The sequence below is a fragment of the Leptidea sinapis genome, chromosome 18, assembly GCF_905404315.1.
Source record: "Leptidea sinapis chromosome 18, ilLepSina1.1, whole genome shotgun sequence".
NCBI lineage: Eukaryota > Metazoa > Arthropoda > Insecta > Lepidoptera > Pieridae > Leptidea > Leptidea sinapis.
The window spans coordinates 1,115,956-1,135,550 of NC_066282.1; the positions used below are offsets into that span (position 1 = coordinate 1,115,956).

The 19,595-nt window shown below is 41.0% G+C and overlaps 1 protein-coding gene across 1 annotated transcript in view; it reads right to left on the bottom strand.

The window, feature by feature from the left end:
- Positions 1 to 19,595, bottom strand: part of LOC126969324 (tuberin) — an 87,304-nt gene that overhangs the window by 1,848 nt on the left and 65,861 nt on the right. The window contains exons 30-37 of the mRNA XM_050814680.1: positions 17,944 to 18,056; positions 15,451 to 15,569; positions 14,441 to 14,562; positions 13,045 to 13,160; positions 11,558 to 11,634; positions 9,917 to 10,058; positions 8,123 to 8,263; positions 7,094 to 7,270 (exon numbers count right to left, since the gene is read on the bottom strand). Coding sequence (XP_050670637.1) covers positions 7,094 to 7,270; positions 8,123 to 8,263; positions 9,917 to 10,058; positions 11,558 to 11,634; positions 13,045 to 13,160; positions 14,441 to 14,562; positions 15,451 to 15,569; positions 17,944 to 18,056 — 1,007 coding nt within the window. The remainder of the gene's footprint in view (positions 1 to 7,093; positions 7,271 to 8,122; positions 8,264 to 9,916; positions 10,059 to 11,557; positions 11,635 to 13,044; positions 13,161 to 14,440; positions 14,563 to 15,450; positions 15,570 to 17,943; positions 18,057 to 19,595) is intronic.

Here is a 19,595-nt window from a genome sequence, read left to right on the forward strand (position 1 = left end):
TACGTAAATAAATGTGGAGTTGATAAATTCATTGTTTTAAGATACCGCGGGATTGAAAATTCGTAGTCTCGCAAATGCCGAGACTGAATACAGTCCGTGGGATTGGAAGCCCTACGCTAGACGAGCCATCAGCTCCCTCGATCATATTACCTTGATCGCTACGACGGCCTCACATGAAATGGTATTTAGACGAGCATGGCGTAGAAATAATTAAGAATCATGAAATCGCTAATTAGGGTTAATTAAATAGACTACAATTATAACCACAAACAAAAAACAAAAGATGACAAATAAAAATAACACAAAACATCGAACCTACACTCATTTCTCGATTTTCTATGTGCAATAAGAGGACCAGCGAGCGTACGCGTCACAAATGTTAAGTGATCACCGCCGCCGACATACTCCTGCATCACCAGAGGAATCACAGGAGTGTTGCCGGCCTATTCATAATGATATCAATACACAGTAGATATTAGAACGTCAGATTATAAACCAAAAACTCCAGAGTATTTTTGCACTTAAATCTTGACTCTCGTATAAATGGAAAGGATCAAAATTAACAAATTATTTGTAGTAAGTGTCAACTAATTGGTGCATTGGTTATTAATACGATATTTACCAGTTGCAAATAGATTTCGATCACTCTATGCTCGGTGATCACCCATGATATGAATAATAACGAGGGTAAATACTTCGATTAAATATATAAATAACACATTACAAAAAAAAAACAGCATGTACAATTGAAATTTTATCTAATCACACTGCAATAAAGCTTTTAATTTATTTCATAATTTTTTACCAAATAAAAATCTAGCAAACACTCTGTCAAGTCAAATCCACTAATACTTATAGACGATTAGAGAGAAATTGAAGATCTACAAATATATATTCATTTTGGAAACCAGACTGATTATAGAAGTTTACAACTGCTCAGTGATTGCGGTAAAAAGCTCTGTAAAGCAAATGCTATTAGTTTAGACATCCGGGGCTGATCCATTTTGCGATAGCCTCATAGCATTTAAACGTAAGGTATTGCAACTATAGTATAGTGATTCTTTAATTACTTACATCATATTTTTTTATTACCATATTTTTTTTTATTATCATATTTTTTATATACTGTATAAGTCTCTGTGTTATATATAAGTGCCCAATAGAAATGATTCTCATTTATGTTGTGTGCACCTGTAATTGACTCATACACTGGAACTATTTTTGTGCAATATTTAAGTTTAAGAGTGTATTGTGTATGTGTCGTTGGAGCACCTTTAAATAAATAAATTATCTACACACTCCTACTCAACATGAAGGTACTTTAGCTCTAATGCATCAACAACTTACCATCAGCTAACTATTTATAATACAATTTCAACTCATACTCACTACTTCCCTTAGAGCCATTTCTGCGTCACCAGATGAATATAATAATAATAAGATTTTTTCCTAGAAAATCAAAACAAGTTTGTAAAGTTTAAGTTTTTCTGATATTTTTACTGAAAAAGATACAAACAAATCTCTTAATAGTTTTCATGAACCTTTTTTGTTTTCTGTACATCCAATGCTTCCCTAAGATCCGTATTAGAGTATCCATTAAATTGTCAGGTCCTATGTGGATAACTAGAGGGCTTGGAAATAGTAGCAAAGTCAAGTGACAGCTGCGATTTGCATATTACCGACATAGAAGCTCAAAAAATAAAACTATTGAGGAAATGCATATGCAAGGCTCAACCTAATTGTGCAGGTAATCTTCTCAAATCAAGAAAAATGTAGCTAGAACATCTTAGACTATTATAAAAGAAGCAAGCATCTCCTGTAATTGATGTTTCAGTCTTGAAAACTTCAAATGTTGGGACTTCTCATCCTTCTGTCATGGTAACCGATTTTAATAACAATTTTTGTAATTTACCAATCAAACCTAAATCCAAAATTTCACCAGCTGATGCCGCAAGGGCTGTAGACTCGTAGTGCCTAACTCGACGACTAACGAAATTGCAGAAGTAGTAAATTTATTAAATGATACCAATGCTTGTGTGCCAGATGATTTTTCTACAAAGATCTTTAGAAGTCCGGAATTGCGATCCTAAGTGTTTTGACTTATCTGCTCAATTTGTCCTTCGAAACAGGTACTTATCCGGATGTGTTGAAAGAGTCACGCACAATACCACTTTCTAAAAAAGGCGATAAATCAGATATATCTAATTACCGTCCAATAACTCTTATCTCTATCTTTGCTAAACTTTTCGAGAAATGTATGTACTTAAGACTAATGAATTACTGTTTAAAATTTAATATTATTTCACCAAATCAATATGGACTTGAAAAGGGTAACTCCACTTCCCTTGCCGTCAGTAACTGAGAATCTTGATTGCAAAAAACAGGCAACTGTTGTAAATTTTGAAAGCTGTCGATTTCGTTTCCTAAAAGCTACCGTTCTGAATCGGCCCGAATTGTATTCAGTCATAGTTTGGTCAAGCCCTTTCAAATGGCGCCAACCGCGATGAAATCGGTCGAGCCTTTCAAAAATTATAAGAGGTTTACATACATACATTCACACACACACACACACACACACACACATACAGACGTACGGACACTATCGCGGGAATAGTCAGGGAAGCTTCCTAGGACTTTAAATTGTCGGGATCTGATGAAAACTCGATTTTCGAAGATCGGGGTAAAACATTGTAACTTCCCGAATTTTCGATTTTTTTTAATTTTCTTAGCGGGGCGTTAAAAAATTATATTTGGAATCTTGAGTCCTCAGTACGAAATATATAAAGATATAATTGAAGTTATTCAATTTGATCTTTATATTCTTTTCCGTGTGATTGCTTTCCTACCAAATTATTTTTGTAATTGTAAATCTGTAAATACAACTTAAAATTTAATGTAATATAATATATGTTGTATATATTTTCTTTCAATGGCAAATTGATATACAAATGTCTCAAATACACGATACTGGTATTGCTCTTTATAAGAAACTACATTTAAACATTGTCAAAAATGTTATAACAGTTAGGTATCAACTAAAGATGATTACCTAAAACCAATGACCTTACTTATTACCTAAAAGCAATGACTTTAAAGGATTTTGCTTCACCATAATATATAATGTTACAAATATTAAAACTAAAAATCTACTTTACTTTAATTCCATAGACGATGTTGGTTCTCTCTCATCTGCCTCCTGACAATTGATTATAGTACGTGTTTAACACAAACTATTAGCAAGCCAGTTGATCTTCAACAGTTTACCAGTATGGTATTAGAAGGCATACCATACTCGTACATTAAGTGAAGTAATAAGAGAAATTATTGTAAATTCTAATAAAGCGCTTATTGTGAAAGACGACGTTTTATTCTACGACCTAAAAATAAGTTTGTTGCGGACGGCACCCTAGATAGATACCGCACAGTGCAGCGCCTGCTGGCGGGCGAGCAGCAGCGCGCAGCCGTCGGACAACGTGATGGGCAGCAGGTGAGCCAGGAACTTGGTGCGGATGGCACCCTAGATAGTTACCGCACAGTGCAGCACCTGCTGGCGGGCGAGCAGCCGTCGGACAACGTGATGGGCAGCAGGTGTGCCAGGAACTTGGTGCGGATGGCACCCTAGATAGTTACCGCACAGTGCAGCACCTGCTGGCGGGCGAGCAGCCGTCGGACAACGTGATGGGCAGCAGGTGTGCCAGGAACTTGGTGCGGATGGCACCTTAGATAGTTACCGCACAGTGCAGCACCTGCTGGCGGGCGAGCAGCCGTCGGACAACGTGATGGGCAGCAGGTGTGCCAGGAACTTGGTGCGGATGGCACCCCAGATAGTTACCGCACAGTGCAGCGCCTGCTGGCGGGCGAGCAGCGGCGCGCAGCCGTCGGACAACGTGATGGGCAGCAGGTGTGCCAGGAACTTGGTGCGGATGGCACCCTAGATAGTTACCGCACAGTGCAGCACCTGCTGGCGGGAGAGCAGCCGTCGGACAACGTGATGGGCAGCAGGTGTGCCAGGAACTTGGTGCGGATGGCACCCTAGATAGTTACCGCACAGTGCAGCACCTGCTGGCGGGAGAGCAGCCGTCGGACAACGTGATGGGCAGCAGGTGTGCCAGGAACTTGGTGCGGATGGCACCCTAGATAGTTACCGCACAGTGCAGCACCTGCTGGCGGGCGAGCAGCCGTCGGACAACGTGATGGGCAGCAGATGTGCCAGGAACTTGGTGCGGATGGCACTCCAGATAGTTACCGCACAGTGCAGCGCCTGCTGGCGGGCGAGCAGCGGCGCGCAGCCGTCGGACAACGTGATGGGCAGCAGGTGTGCCAGGAACTTGGTGCGGATGGCACCCTAGATAGTTACCGCACAGTGCAGCACCTGCTGGCGGGCGAGCAGCCGTCGGACAACGTGATGGGCAGCAGATGTGCCAGGAACTTGGTGCGGATGGCACTCCAGATAGTTACCGCACAGTGCAGCGCCTGCTGGCGGGCGAGCAGCGGCGCGCAGCCGTCGGACAACGTGATGGGCAGCAGGTGTGCCAGGAACTTGGTGCGGATGGCACCCCAGATAGTTACCGCACAGTGCAGCGCCTGCTGGCGGGCGAGCAGCGGCGCGCAGCCGTCGGACAACGTGATGGGCAGCAGGTGTGCCAGGAACTTGGTGCGGATGGCACCCTAGATAGTTACCGCACAGTGCAGCACCTGCTGGCGGGCGAGCAGCCGTCGGACAACGTGATGGGCAGCAGGTGTGCCAGGAACTTGGTGCGGATGGCACCCTAGATAGTTACCGCACAGTGCAGCGCCTGCTGGCGGGCGAGCAGCGGCGCGCAGCCGTCGGACAACGTGATGGGCAGCAGGTGTGCCAGGAACTTGGTGCGGATGGCACCCTAGATAGTTACCGCACAGTGCAGCACCTGCTGGCGGGCGAGCAGCCGTCGGACAACGTGATGGGCAGCAGGTGTGCCAGGAACTTGGTGCGGATGGCACCCTAGATAGTTACCGCACAGTGCAGCACCTGCTGGCGGGCGAGCAGCCGTCGGACAACGTGATGGGCAGCAGATGTGCCAGGAACTTGGTGCGGATGGCACTCCAGATAGTTACCGCACAGTACAGCGCCTGCTGGCGGGCGAGCAGCGGCGCGCAGCCGTCGGACAACGTGATGGGCAGCAGGTGTGCCAGGAACTTGGTGCGGATGGCACCCCAGATAGTTACCGCACAGTGCAGCGCCTGCTGGCGGGCGAGCAGCGGCGCGCAGCCGTCGGACAACGTGATGGGCAGCAGGTGTGCCAGGAACTTGGTGCGGATGGCACCCTAGATAGTTACCGCACAGTGCAGCACCTGCTGGCGGGCGAGCAGCCGTCGGACAACGTGATGGGCAGCAGGTGTGCCAGGAACTTGGTGCGGATGGCACCCTAGATAGTTACCGCACAGTGCAGCGCCTGCTGGCGGGCGAGCAGCGGCGCGCAGCCGTCGGACAACGTGATGGGCAGCAGGTGTGCCAGGAACTTGGTGCGGATGGCACCCTAGATAGTTACCGCACAGTGCAGCACCTGCTGGCGGGCGAGCAGCCGTCGGACAACGTGATGGGCAGCAGGTGTGCCAGGAACTTGGTGCGGATGGCACCCTAGATAGTTACCGCACAGTGCAGCGCCTGCTGGCGGGCGAGCAGCGGCGCGCAGCCGTCGGACAACGTGATGGGCAGCAGGTGTGCCAGGAACTTGGTGCGGATGGCACCCTAGATAGTTACCGCACAGTGCAGCACCTGCTGGCGGGCGCGCAGCCGTCGGACAACGTGATGGGCAGCAGGTGTGCCAGGAACTTGGTGCGGATGGCACCCTAGATAGTTACCGCACAGTGCAGCACCTGCTGGCGGGCGAGCAGCCGTCGGACAACGTGATGGGCAGCAGGTGTGCCAGGAACTTGGTGCGGATGGCACCCTAGATAGTTACCGCACAGTGCAGCACCTGCTGGCGGGCGAGCAGCCGTCGGACAACGTGATGGGCAGCAGATGTGCCAGGAACTTGGTGCGGATGGCACTCCAGATAGTTACCGCACAGTGCAGCGCCTGCTGGCGGGCGAGCAGCGGCGCGCAGCCGTCGGACAACGTGATGGGCAGCAGGTGTGCCAGGAACTTGGTGCGGATGGCACCCCAGATAGTTACCGCACAGTGCAGCGCCTGCTGGCGGGCGAGCAGCGGCGCGCAGCCGTCGGACAACGTGATGGGCAGCAGGTGTGCCAGGAACTTGGTGCGGATGGCACCCTAGATAGTTACCGCACAGTGCAGCACCTGCTGGCGGGCGAGCAGCCGTCGGACAACGTGATGGGCAGCAGGTGTGCCAGGAACTTGGTGCGGATGGCACCCTAGATAGTTACCGCACAGTGCAGCGCCTGCTGGCGGGCGAGCAGCGGCGCGCAGCCGTCGGACAACGTGATGGGCAGCAGGTGTGCCAGGAACTTGGTGCGGATGGCACCCTAGATAGTTACCGCACAGTGCAGCACCTGCTGGCGGGCGAGCAGCCGTCGGACAACGTGATGGGCAGCAGGTGTGCCAGGAACTTGGTGCGGATGGCACCCTAGATAGTTACCGCACAGTGCAGCGCCTGCTGGCGGGCGAGCAGCGGCGCGCAGCCGTCGGACAACGTGATGGGCAGCAGGTGTGCCAGGAACTTGGTGCGGATGGCACCCTAGATAGTTACCGCACAGTGCAGCACCTGCTGGCGGGCGAGCAGCCGTCGGACAACGTGATGGGCAGCAGGTGTGCCAGGAACTTGGTGCGGATGGCACCCTAGATAGTTACCGCACAGTGCAGCACCTGCTGGCGGGCGAGCAGCCGTCGGACAACGTGATGGGCAGCAGGTGTGCCACGAACTTGGTGCGGATGGCACCCTAGATAGTTACCGCACAGTGCAGCACCTGCTGGCGGGCGAGCAGCCGTCGGACAACGTGATGGGCAGCAGGTGTGCCAGGAACTTGGTGCGGATGGCACCCTAGATAGTTACCGCACAGTGCAGCACCTGCTGGCGGGCGAGCAGCCGTCGGACAACGTGATGGGCAGCAGGTGTGCCAGGAACTTGGTGCGGATGGCACCCTAGATAGTTACCGCACAGTGCAGCGCCTGCTGGCGGGCGAGCAGCGGCGCGCAGCCGTCGGATAACGTGATGGGTTGCAGGTGTGCCAGGAACTTGGTGCGAATGCGCTCGTCCTTGGTCTTCACGAGCACCCGGCACACGCCTCCTTCCAGGGGCTCCACTACCACCACGCATAAGTTGAACTGACCCTGGACAGGCACCACAAGAACACTGAATAACTGTTTGGTATTTAAGGGTTTCTGCGAGAGCGCCATTTTTGTTCCCTATCGCTAGGGCACTTTGCTATAACCCGAGAATTATTCATTCGCACTATCTCGGGGTATCAAGTTTGTCTATGTCAGAGAAATCATCACTTCCTTAGGTATTCGTCCAGATATCTTCAGATCGCTTCGCACGGTATCAGTGGCAGCGTAATAATTGACATGCGTGAAACATACAATAAAAATTGATGCTTTACGCCTTTTCCTTAATATTATGCCGATGTCAGTATGATGAAACATTATTATATATATGGGGAAAAACTGATTCTTTTGTAAAAATAGTAGCGGAGGTCAATAATGTGTTTCCAGGTGTAAGTACAATTTCAACCTATTAAAATAACAATTATTTGTAAAATAAATACGGTATTTTAACGATATATAATACCTACGCCATTTCATTTATTTATATCGGCTTTACTAATCGGGTCAAGCCGATTTAAATAAATAAAGTTTGTAATGTCTTACGATAGTTTTAATAATTTAACTAAAGCCATTTTAAAAAGCACTCACTATACATGCTTCAAAGATTTGCGTAAGTAATTTAGATGGATTATGTGCATCGCGTATCCATTGCGATTTTTATTTCGTATAAAGCACTTATCATTATTTGACAATAATTCCCTCAACACGGAATACCATAGGTATTTATTCCTCATGGGTCTAATCACTCTAATGTCCAGTTTCGTCCCACTCGTCTAAGTTAAAGCTCGAGTATACAGGTGGCACAAAATCGGTAAAAGCACTAATAGGTATGTAAATTTAAAAGCAGTGTCCAGTTACCTTTATAGTTAGAATGTTGAAGTCATGTCCGGAGTCATTGAAGACGATGGACACGTAGTCATTGCCGATGTACTTAAGCTTCTCGTTGCAGTTGGGGTCGCGGGGCCAGCACGGCATCGCCGTCGCCACGTGGAACAGCACCTGCGCACAACATTTCATACATCTTGTTGTGTACAGCGTAAATCGGCATTATTGAGGACTCCATCTATATGCTTTTTAAACATGATCTCCCAAATTGTACAAAACATAACCAAATACTAGGAATAGAGGGACCTCCCCTCAGACTATTTAAAATAAGAACTCCGTTAATTTTTTCGCCCGTTCTTTTGTTTTTCATCTGAACAATTCGGGAAATGGCAGCGCGATGTCAACACTAACAGATGAAAATGACAGTTTTGTTTGACATAGGTTTTGAAATAGATGCAATAACGTCAAAAGGAGAGAAAAATACTAAAATCAGAGGCCGATTAAATGCAGGGAACGTTTCTTCTACTTTGGGTTAACGTTACCTACACCTCGCATCGTTCGAGAACTAGCTGATAAACATATCAGTTTGTACCTCCAGTTGCATCGAGGGCTGGCGCCAAACGACACAGATATGCTATTAGTTTTTATTAGACTATGGAGTGGCTAATTGTTTTATTATCTTGTTGAGATTATCGCGGGAAAGACCCTTCCGCATCTTAAGCATCGACTGAGTTTTTTTTAAGGATTATTCAATTTTTAATAAGATGGGCTAACAAGCATCCGGGCCAACTGACAGTGCGTTATTATCACCGCTCACACGACGAAGTTCCTTCCATGGAAGAAGCCTATATAATGATGATGTGGATAAACACCATGAATATTATATTAAGTGATGTTTGTATTAGTTTTGGTAGCGTGCGGTATGAGTATGGCTCAACCTTCTCTAGGATATACCAATATATTCATGATAATCTTACTGTAACATTAATGATATCAGAGATTGGGAATAGATCTACCGCTCTCAAGCTATTTAATGATCAATTTTATAGTACGAAGTTATATTGTGACAAAATTTCGAATAAACATACATTCATGGACAAACGTGGAACGCAAGAAAAAGAATTCAACTCGTATCGACAGCCTTCGGGAAGTTCTGTAAAATCTTCTCATCCCATATACCACAACATCTGAAGACGAAGGTTTTTTACCAGTGTGTTGCCATTGATGACATATCATGGAACTATGGGCCTTATGCGGAAGCTCGTGGTTGCTCAGAGGGCGATGCAGTGGGCTATCCTCGGAGTTAAACTAATATTAAACCTCAAAGGGCATGTCTGTGACAACCTTGGGAGACAAATTAAGAGAAGTCAACGTGTTACAGGAAGAACGCAATCCCTCTAGATTTTGTGATAATTTGATTAAGAGTATGCCAAGGAGATTGGAAACTGTTCGAAGAACTAGGCTATTGAGGGACAATACTGAGTATTGATTACTTATAGCCCGCGTTAGGACCTTTCCTAAAGTTTATGAAAAAAAAACAGAATAATGAAAAATTTTACCAGGAGAAAGGTTTGTTTTCTGTTAATAATATACCTTATTTTGGTTGATTTTGTTAATTGATCAATAATTGTTTCAATCTTTGTAATTCAAAATAAAAAAAATATTAAGTAATAAACTTAACTGTCGCAAATTTCTATAATATTTAGTTTTATACACATTTTCTTTCGCGTTCTTTTAAATTTGTCCATGACCGTATTTGTATTTGATAAATTGAAGACACGATGAAGCGAACTGTTCATATTTGTATAGTAAGTAGGTGTGGGTGACCTGCATGATGTCGTCCGTCCACACGTAGGTGTAGCGGCCATCCTTGCCGCCGGTTTCCAGGTTGAGGAACAGGTTGGACTCCTGCACGGCAGCTTCCTCCAGCGGAACCAAGGTGCCCAGCGCGCGCAAGAACTCACAGTACCTGATGGACGAGAGCTGATCATAACTATCATGTTGGCACCAGGGACAAACATTTTCGAGATAGTAAGTCTATAAGATCCCATGGATATAAAAATATATTCAAATGAATGGTTTTAAGACGTTTATCTACACCCATGCTTTAAATCCTTTATTAAAGATTCTAAAACAGTCAGCTTATTGCCAACATTAAAACAGCCGATATCCTAATAAGCACTACATCATCCAAACGAATGTTGTAATGAAATTCAGTACAACATTATATCATCCGTTTTCATAATAACACTCCTTTGGATGATATTATGGTTACTAGGACTGGCTTTATTAATGTTAGCAGTAAGCTAACTGTTTTAGAATCTTTAATAGAGGATTTAAATCATGGGTGTAAATAAAGTCTTGTATGTAACTGTTGATAATTAGGTACTAAAACACTCATGTGATACTAATATAAACCCACATTCGTGTTTTAATACCCCTTATTACACAACAGTTGCATAAAAAAAATAAAAAAAAATATAAGTATATATATGTCAGATGTGTCAAAAGCAAAAGTGGACTGGACACATTCTGAGGGAAAAGAAAGAGAAATGGACAAAAACCGTTACAGAATGGTATCCAAGAGACGGGAAACGAAGTAAAGGTAGACAGATTAGAAGGTGGGAGGACGATTTTAAAAGGATAGCAGGAACGGACTGGATGAGAGTAGCTAGAGACCGAATAAGGTGGAAGTCCTTAGAGGAGGTTTTGGTGAAATATTTAACAGTAGCAGTTTCCGAAAGTACTGAACCAGGTGCAGTTATTCGCTTCCGAATAATATGCAGAAAAATTTCAGTTTAAGAGTAAATTATTAAAAAAAAGTACAATTTTTATGTCTGCTGTTATCAGACTTATTTATGGTTTCCTGATCATGACATTTGACTACTTATATCAATAAAAATAAAAGGAGGGGTGATAGGAATTAGCTACTGCTCCATTCATATCCTCACACCACGCTTATACAGTTCCCATTACCTATTATATATATTAGCTTCTCAGAATACAGAACAAGGCACAAACCGTCAACGCGTTCAATAGTGATGCGGTGTAAACTATGCGGAAACGGCGTAGTTCGTTAAATTATCACATAGCAATGTCTGACCCGCGTACTGTGTTTACTACAAGTTGCAGTTGTCAGTTTTAAACAAATACGCCGTTGTGTGTCGTTCTCACTTGAAATCGAATGTGATTACATTTCATCTGTTAGTAGCACATTCCACTTCATTTTATTGAAATGTTGAATTTATTAAATAAACCCTAAAACATGTAATGTATGAGTGTGCTGACCCTACAGGACGCGGGCACGGAGTTACTTTGGACACTATGCGCCACGAACACTCCTTCTGGTTTGTTCTGTATTCTGAGATTAAATATCGTCATGCACATACTTGACGTGTTATACTTACATTCATTAAAATCATGAAAATGAATGAAAAAATTGAACACGGACACCATATAACAACTAACCTCACACTGCCATATTCATTTTTCAAAATGGCGACCTCGTCATCCTGTTGCCCGGGACCAACGTACAGCACTCCGACCTGATGTAATAATTAACAAATTATTTTAATTTTATTATGGAATCACATAATTATCCGAGGCGTTTATTATATCGAGCCACTCTTGCTAACATTATGAACAATACATTGGCTATTTGTTATGTTTTAAAGTAATAACTCTCACTTTCTGGGATTAATTATTATTATCAAATTGTCTATATCTGCAAGAGCGACATCTCAAGTTAATTTCCTAATATGCAAATTTTGGGGTTGAGCAGGTTATCAAATGTAAAGTAGTAGATCCTGTAGATGAAGCCACAACCTGAGAGTTGAAGAAGAAGTTGAAGCGTACAAAATTTATCAACGATTCGTCGACACTCGAATGGTTGGCTTAGTTGGAAGAGCGCTCGCACGGAACGCCAGAGGTTGCGGGTTCAAGTCCCGTATCGTTCATAAATTTTGTTTGCAAATTTTATTTGTGTAATACATTGGCTATCAAGGGCAAAATTTAAGAGTAATTTGCAAAATATGTCCAATAAGAGCGGGCGATCGACGATTTACTTTACGAATAATGTCTCATTTATAGGTTTCTGGAAGGTTATTTCTCTGGTAAGTTCTTGAATAACACTGAGTGCCAGAAGCATGCCTAAAAACGCTCTGTTTATGAAAATAAAAAAAGCAATTCCTCAGTATTTTCCACGAAGGAAAAAAGGAATAGAAAGAGCCCGGATACAGCCTTTAGGAGCGAAAGGTTGTAGGCACGAAATAAGCACCTATTGTAGCCATCTAGATACAATGGAGCACTTGCCTGCTGTGAAGTTTTCCTGTTAGAATTCCGTGGGCGCCAGTGTTATCACCGGCACATGAGATACAATCATAGAAATCTAAACGAGTAGGTTCTGTAAATGTAAAGAAGGAGAGAAGACTTCAGCGAAAGAGCATCAAGATACTGCTTGTTATGAAACCTCTTAGCTATACGAATTTTTAAAATGTACGGACTTTCTAGCAAGACTGCACCCAGCCTCAACGCTCAATTGTAATGCCGTTCACAATTTTGATGTTAATCTTAGCGGCACTGCATTGTAATGAGTGGAGCCGTATTTTCATCGCTATTTCTGGTTTAAAAAATAATATTAAAAAAAAAAATAGAAAACACAACACCATAACAAATATAGACTAGAAACCACCTCCCTCCCCCAAAGCCGACCGTCAAACAGAAAAACGAAATATAACAATATATATTATAGCAACTATAAATTGTCGATCACTAGGAACTAGGTTAGAAAACAAACAGCAATAAAGGCTATTTTATTTAAAAAAACAGCCCGTGCAGAATGTAGCGCCCTGAGTTTTCAGGTCTGAGGCATATCTTGATTTGATTTTCAATTGGTGATCTTAAATATTATTTTTATAAATATATAAAAATATTAATTAGGTGTGCAGCAGGCTCACCTTGTAGGTCTCGAGCGGAGGCACGAGGTCAATGTTCTTGAGCGTCCGGAGGTGCTGCGCGCCGGTCACCTTGAGCGGCCGCTCCGCTCCCGCGCTCACCATGGGCGGCGCCTCCCCTGCGGCACAAGCACGGTCACATCACGGTCACATCACGGTCACATCACGGCGCTACAGGTCTACACCCTCAATATTAACTGTGATTCAATCAATATTACCAACACGCCAACATGAACCATTTCAAATGCACATCGAAAAGATTTCGCCGTTTCCTGATTAAAATCTAAGAAAGGGTTATAACGAGTGCTTACTTTCATTAGGTTTTATCTATAATGTCTGCCAATATCAAAGTTAAAAATAAGTTAAATTAAATACTTTTATTTACACCCATGCTTTAAATCCCCTATTAAAGATTCTAAAACTGTTAGCTTATTGCCAACATTAAAACACCTAATGTTTTAGTTACCATTACATCATCCAAACGAGTGTTGTAATGAAAACGGATGATGTAATGTTGTACTGAATTTCACTGGCTGTTTTAATGTTAGCAGTATGCTAACTGTTTCAGTATCTTTTATAGAGGATTCATATTATGGGTGAAGATAAAGTCTTGTATGCAACTGTTGATAATTTGGTAATCTTTTTAATTATTTATTTTAAATTTAACAAGTACAGTTTTTACATAATGATATATATCTTACTAAACAGTTTGTTGGCAAGTTATTGCGCTTAAAAACATTTAAATATGTGAACCAATTAAACTGCTACTTACTTTGAAGTAAACTATTAGAACTATAAATAAGAAAGGATTTACTAAGTTTTACTAAAATATTAAGTATCATTATTGAGTAGCGTTAAACAATATTTAGAGTTATTCAATCAACAGCGTATTTTTAAGATTAAATTTTATATTTTTTTTTAAGTATGTATTGGAACACTATATCGTGATATCTCTATATCACGATATAGTGTTCCAATAGGCCTCTGCCTATGTCGTGCAGTGGGCGTCTTCCAAATGAAATGATGATGATAATGATGAATGTTTACTTTACCCTCGTTAATTTTTAAAAAGAAAATTTATCATAATTATTGATTAATTCTATCTACTACACTTTATTTGAATATTTACTATAACTATTTAGATTAAACTAGTTGTGCCCGTAACCGTACTATCAGTACTTCATTTTAGTACTTTTGAATAACGTTCATGGCCTTAGATCTATTTAACACTAATATAATATCATGTATTCCGTAGCGTATAGTCCGTTTTTTAACCGACTTCAAAAAAAGGAGGAGGTTCTCAATTCGTCGACTTTTTTATTATGTTTATTGTATAAAAAATCAATGTATGGATTGTCCAAAGAAGCAAAATTAGCATAAAGATGTTATTAGATGTTACCAGGCACGGGCGGCGAGATGGGGTACGTGCTCATGTTGTGGTACAGCTGCAGGAACACGAACGACGGAGCCACGCCGCCGCTGGAGGAGCTGCAGCCGCTGCCAGGCCGGGATATGGGCTCGCTGTAAAATATAATTAACGGTCAAGTGAAAGCAACTCTCAAAATAGTTATTTATGCAACTGTTGTGTAATAAGGGGTATTAAAACACGAATGAGGAGGATAATAGTATCACATGAGTGTTTTAATACCTAATTATCAACAGTTGCATACAAGACTTTATCTACCCAGAATATGAATCCTCTAAAAGATTCTGGAACAGTAAGCTTACTTACCTAATATCATTCATTACTGATTATATACAAATAAACTAAGTATTAATGAAACAATTATTTATTTTAGTAGTAATTTATATTTTGTATAGTGCAATAATTAAAATTCAATCGAATATAATGTTCTTTTGCAGCGTTCAAAATGAATCGCTCATTTTTTGTAAACAAAACAATAAAAATATCGAAGAAAAATGGCGGGGATTCGAATAACCTACTTTTTTTTTACGGCGGGCGACGTTCCGGGAGTGTGAAGCGCGCGTAAACGAAAATGTTCTTTTTTTGAAATTCATACAGATACCACGCATTGAGCAATAATAATGTGGCTGTCTGTTGAAACTCTTTGCGCATGAAGGGATAAAAAAAAGCATAGGAGTGTTGTTATGAAATTCAGTACAACATTTCAACACTCTTTTGGATGATGTAATGGTTATTAGAACATTGGGTGTTTTAATGTCGGCAATAAGCCAACTGTTTCAGAATCTTTAATATAGGATTTAAAGCATGGATGTAGATAAAACATCTTTCTACACGGGAAGCCTAGTAGAATATATAAGGATAGTAAACAATATCTTTAACTGACATAAAAAAAATGCAGTTACTTTTTATAAATTCTTTAGGGATCCGTTCAGAGCACTAAATGTAATATGTTAAGACAAAAGCTGGAGCAGCGGTAACGTTACCGGGTGCGGTCCGTGGGGCTCATCACGGAGATGGTGTTGGACCTCTTGGAGCGAGCCAGCGGCGGCAGCTCATCGCGGAGCCCCGCGCCCGTCGCGCCCACCGTGCTGTCACTGCTGGTCTGCGGGCCACAGGTAGACATACAAGAGGCAAGCAATCTATGGTGACAAGTTAACAGTCATGGAAAAAAATCTCCCTAGTATTTGAAACTAGCAAACGCCCACATTGACAAATCACAATGTGTAACATTAACCTCATAATTTTTGGAGTTTTTCAAGAATCCTGGCACTGCATTGTTATGGGCATTTGCGGTTCAATTACCATCAGCTGAACGTCATGTTCGTAAAAGAAAATAATACTTCAGGCTCCTATACAAAATAACTTTACTCTGTTGTGTAAATGGGCTCACGATGTCGGCGCTTTAGTAAATAATCAAAAAACTAAAATTATCCATATTCATTCTTCAAATATCTCATCCTCCACTTCGCCAACTATCATTGCTTATACCCATCAATGCTTGCATGCTGTAATTAGTTTTAACTGTCGTTGTCCAAAAATAGATCAGCATATTATGTATCTCAGCCTTATAATTGACAACAGATTCAACTGGAAACCTGATATTGAATATGTATGCTTAAAAATACGAACTATACTCAGTAAATTATTTATATTAAAACCATAGCTGCCACACACTACTATGAGATTAATTTACACGGCTCTAGCAGGTTCAATTATTAACTATGGCCTGAGTAGTTATGGCAGAACTAATTAAACTCATATTAATGAAATTTATAAAATTCAGTTGATAATATTTAAATTATTTACTCATAAAAATATTCCTATAACTAAACATAATATCATTTTGGAGGAACAAAATGGTTTCCAAAAAGGAAAATCAACAACTTTAGCGTGTTTTTTGCTAATAAAAGAAATATCGGAATGCATGGACACAAAAATTCCAGTAACATCAGTATTTTTTGATATGAGCAAAGCTTTTGACAATGATTGTCATGAAAAACTATTAGATAAATGCGCTCAATATGGTATTCGAGGTCTAGCAAATGACTGGCTTAAAAGTTATCTTTCAAACCGTACTCAATACGTTGAAATTGCTAAATTAAATAATAAACAAGAAGTAATACCTTATCGATCAGAACTTAGACTTAAAACAAAAGGTGTACCACAAGGAAGTATATTGGGTCCACTTCTATTCATAATCTACATAAACGTACCTAGCATTACTACTAATAACTGTACTCTTTTTGCTGATGACATCTATATTGTAATTAAATGTAACAATGAATTGACATATGATATAGAAATTAATAAAACAATAAAGGACACAATTGAATGGCTTACTGAAAATAACCTAACTGTAAATATAAAAAAAACAATGTATATGCAGTATTATAATAAGAATGGGAAAGGAAAAGATATTAATGTTAATTATCATAATGAGAATATTAAAGAAGCACAACTTGTCAATTTTCTTGGTATTTCTTTAAACAGCAACTTGTCCTTCAAGTCACATGTTGACAAAATTAGCAAAAAAATTAACCAACATGTATTTGTCCTCAAACGCGCATCAAAAACAATAGGTGAAAAAACAGCGCTAATGGCATATCATGCATTCGTGGTTTCAGCTTTAAGATATGGATTGGTCATATGGGGCAACTCGGTGAGCATAGGGCATTTATTTATTGGACAGAAGAAGTGTATCAGGGCGGTTTGTGGAGGCGGCCCCCTAGATTCTTGTCGACCGCTATTTAAAAAATTGAAAATTCTATCGCTGCCATGCCTATACATTTATGAAATAAGCCTATTTGTTCAAAAACATATGTGTGATTTCTATGCAAAAAAAAGCCAGAAGGTTTTAAACACAAGGTATCCAAATAAACTCATAATGCCCTTCTGTAGAACTGCATCTTTTAGTAGAAATTGTTTCAGCATGTCTGTGAAAATATATAATAAATTGCCCAATGAATTGAAAGATTTACCGTTCAAAGTTTTTAAAAGAAGACTGCACCAGTGGTTAACAAATAAGTGCTTCTATAGCTTAAATGAATTTTTCAATACAAAATGAATTAGTCTATTTGTTCATAATATATGTAAATTAAGATACTTTTTTGACATTGACTTTGTTAATATTATACATAGGTACTAAATGAATTATTAAGTTATTTACGTCTCACATTATAATATCTTAAAATTTCATTTTATAAATATTATTGATATCATTGTGAAATCCGACATGTTTCAATATAACAGTACGATTAGTGTTTAGACAATAGATGACGAAACATATTGGATTATCCATTATATTGTTAACACCTTAAGTACAATGTTTCCTGCAAATAAAATTTCATTTCATTTCATTTCCTAATAACTATAAACATGATAAACGTAAATTGTTTAAGAATTGCAAGATTATTAATGTATAAGATAAAGTTAAATATTTAATTCTTAGAGAAGTTACTAAACCATTTGAGTTATACCTTCTGTAGATGGTGGTGCGTGCTGTGGACGCCGCCAGAGGGCGTGTCCGCGCGCGCCACGTGGTTGTCCTTGTCTGTGGCGCTCTCTCCGTCTCCGTCGCTCGACGCGTTCCCTTTTACACCAACGTCCCGTTCAACTCACAATTTTATTAAAACAAGCTGACCCTACACATGTTACGTCTACAATATAAGACTTGTATTTATTTGTAAAATATTATATACACTATATTAAAAAGTTTAAAGAGCATCAAGCAGACAGTAAAGAGCAGTATGTTATCAGAAAAGGCGATAGAGCTTATGAAAGAAAGAACCGAACTACAAAATCATACAAAATTAAACAAAACAGAAAAGAAAAATTAAAAATACTCTACAAGACTACAAACAAATAAATTAGAAGATGCTACCATACCCACAGAATCAACACTATAAAAAAGCAGGTCGAAAAATCTAGAGCCACCAAGAAAGCTTACAAGGAATTGAGTAGAACAAAGACCTGGATTCCATTTCTACAACCCGGATCTTCTAATTGTAAGTCCCGAATGGAGGTCATTAATGCAGCTACGCAGTTCTACATAAAACTGTATAGCCAGCCGAATTCACAAAAGCAAATGAAAGGCGATTGTCAATGCATAGAAACCTCACCAACTCCAGAGTTTACAGAGTCAGTAATATTAAAACAAATGATGAGGCTTAAATCAGAGAAAAGTCCAGGACCAGACGGTATCACAAATGAGAACATCAAGTCTGCAAGATTTTTACTACTGACGCCAATTACTCTTTTATTTAACAAGATTTTACAAGAAGAAGCTGTGCCGCCCATATGGAGCGATTCTGAAATTATCTATAAAAAAGGAGACCCGGCTAACATAGAGAATTACCGCCCAATAAGTCTCATGCCTTGCCTTTATAAACTATTCGACTCCTACTTACTAGAAAGAATATCATCAGACATAGACGCACAACAACCCATAGAACAAGCCGGCTTCACAAGGGTTACACTACAACGGATCATATCCAAGTAGTCCACCAAGTGATTGAGAAATATCTAGAATTTCTCAGACCCTTGTATGTAGCCTTTATTGATTATAAAAAAGCCTTTGACTCTTTATCACATGACAGAATTTGGGAAGCATTAAGATTACAAAATATAAAAGTAACATATATAAGCATCCTTCAAAACATTTATGCCAACAGTACAAGCAGAGTCAAACTAGATAGAGTCGGCGAAAACATAAATATAAATAGAGGCACGAGACAAGGCGACCCGATCTCCCCAAAAATATTTATAGCAGTCTTACAAAACATAATGAAAAACTTACCATGGTCTATGTAGGGCATCAATATAAATGGAAATTTTCTAAGCCATCTACGGTTCGCCGATGACATCATTCTGTTCTCGGAATGTGCACAAAAACTAGAAAACATGTTAAACGACTTACACCATGCTAGTATAAGAGTTGGCTTAGAACTGAACCCAGACAAAACAAAAGCCATGACTAGCCACCACAAGACACCCATCTCAGTAAATAACACTCTTCTCGAGTATGTAGAAAAATACGTCTATCTTGGCGAACAGGTCTCGTTTGGTAAAGGAAGAGGTGCCCAAGAAATAGACACAAGAATAGCGATCACCTGGAAGAAGTACTGGGCTC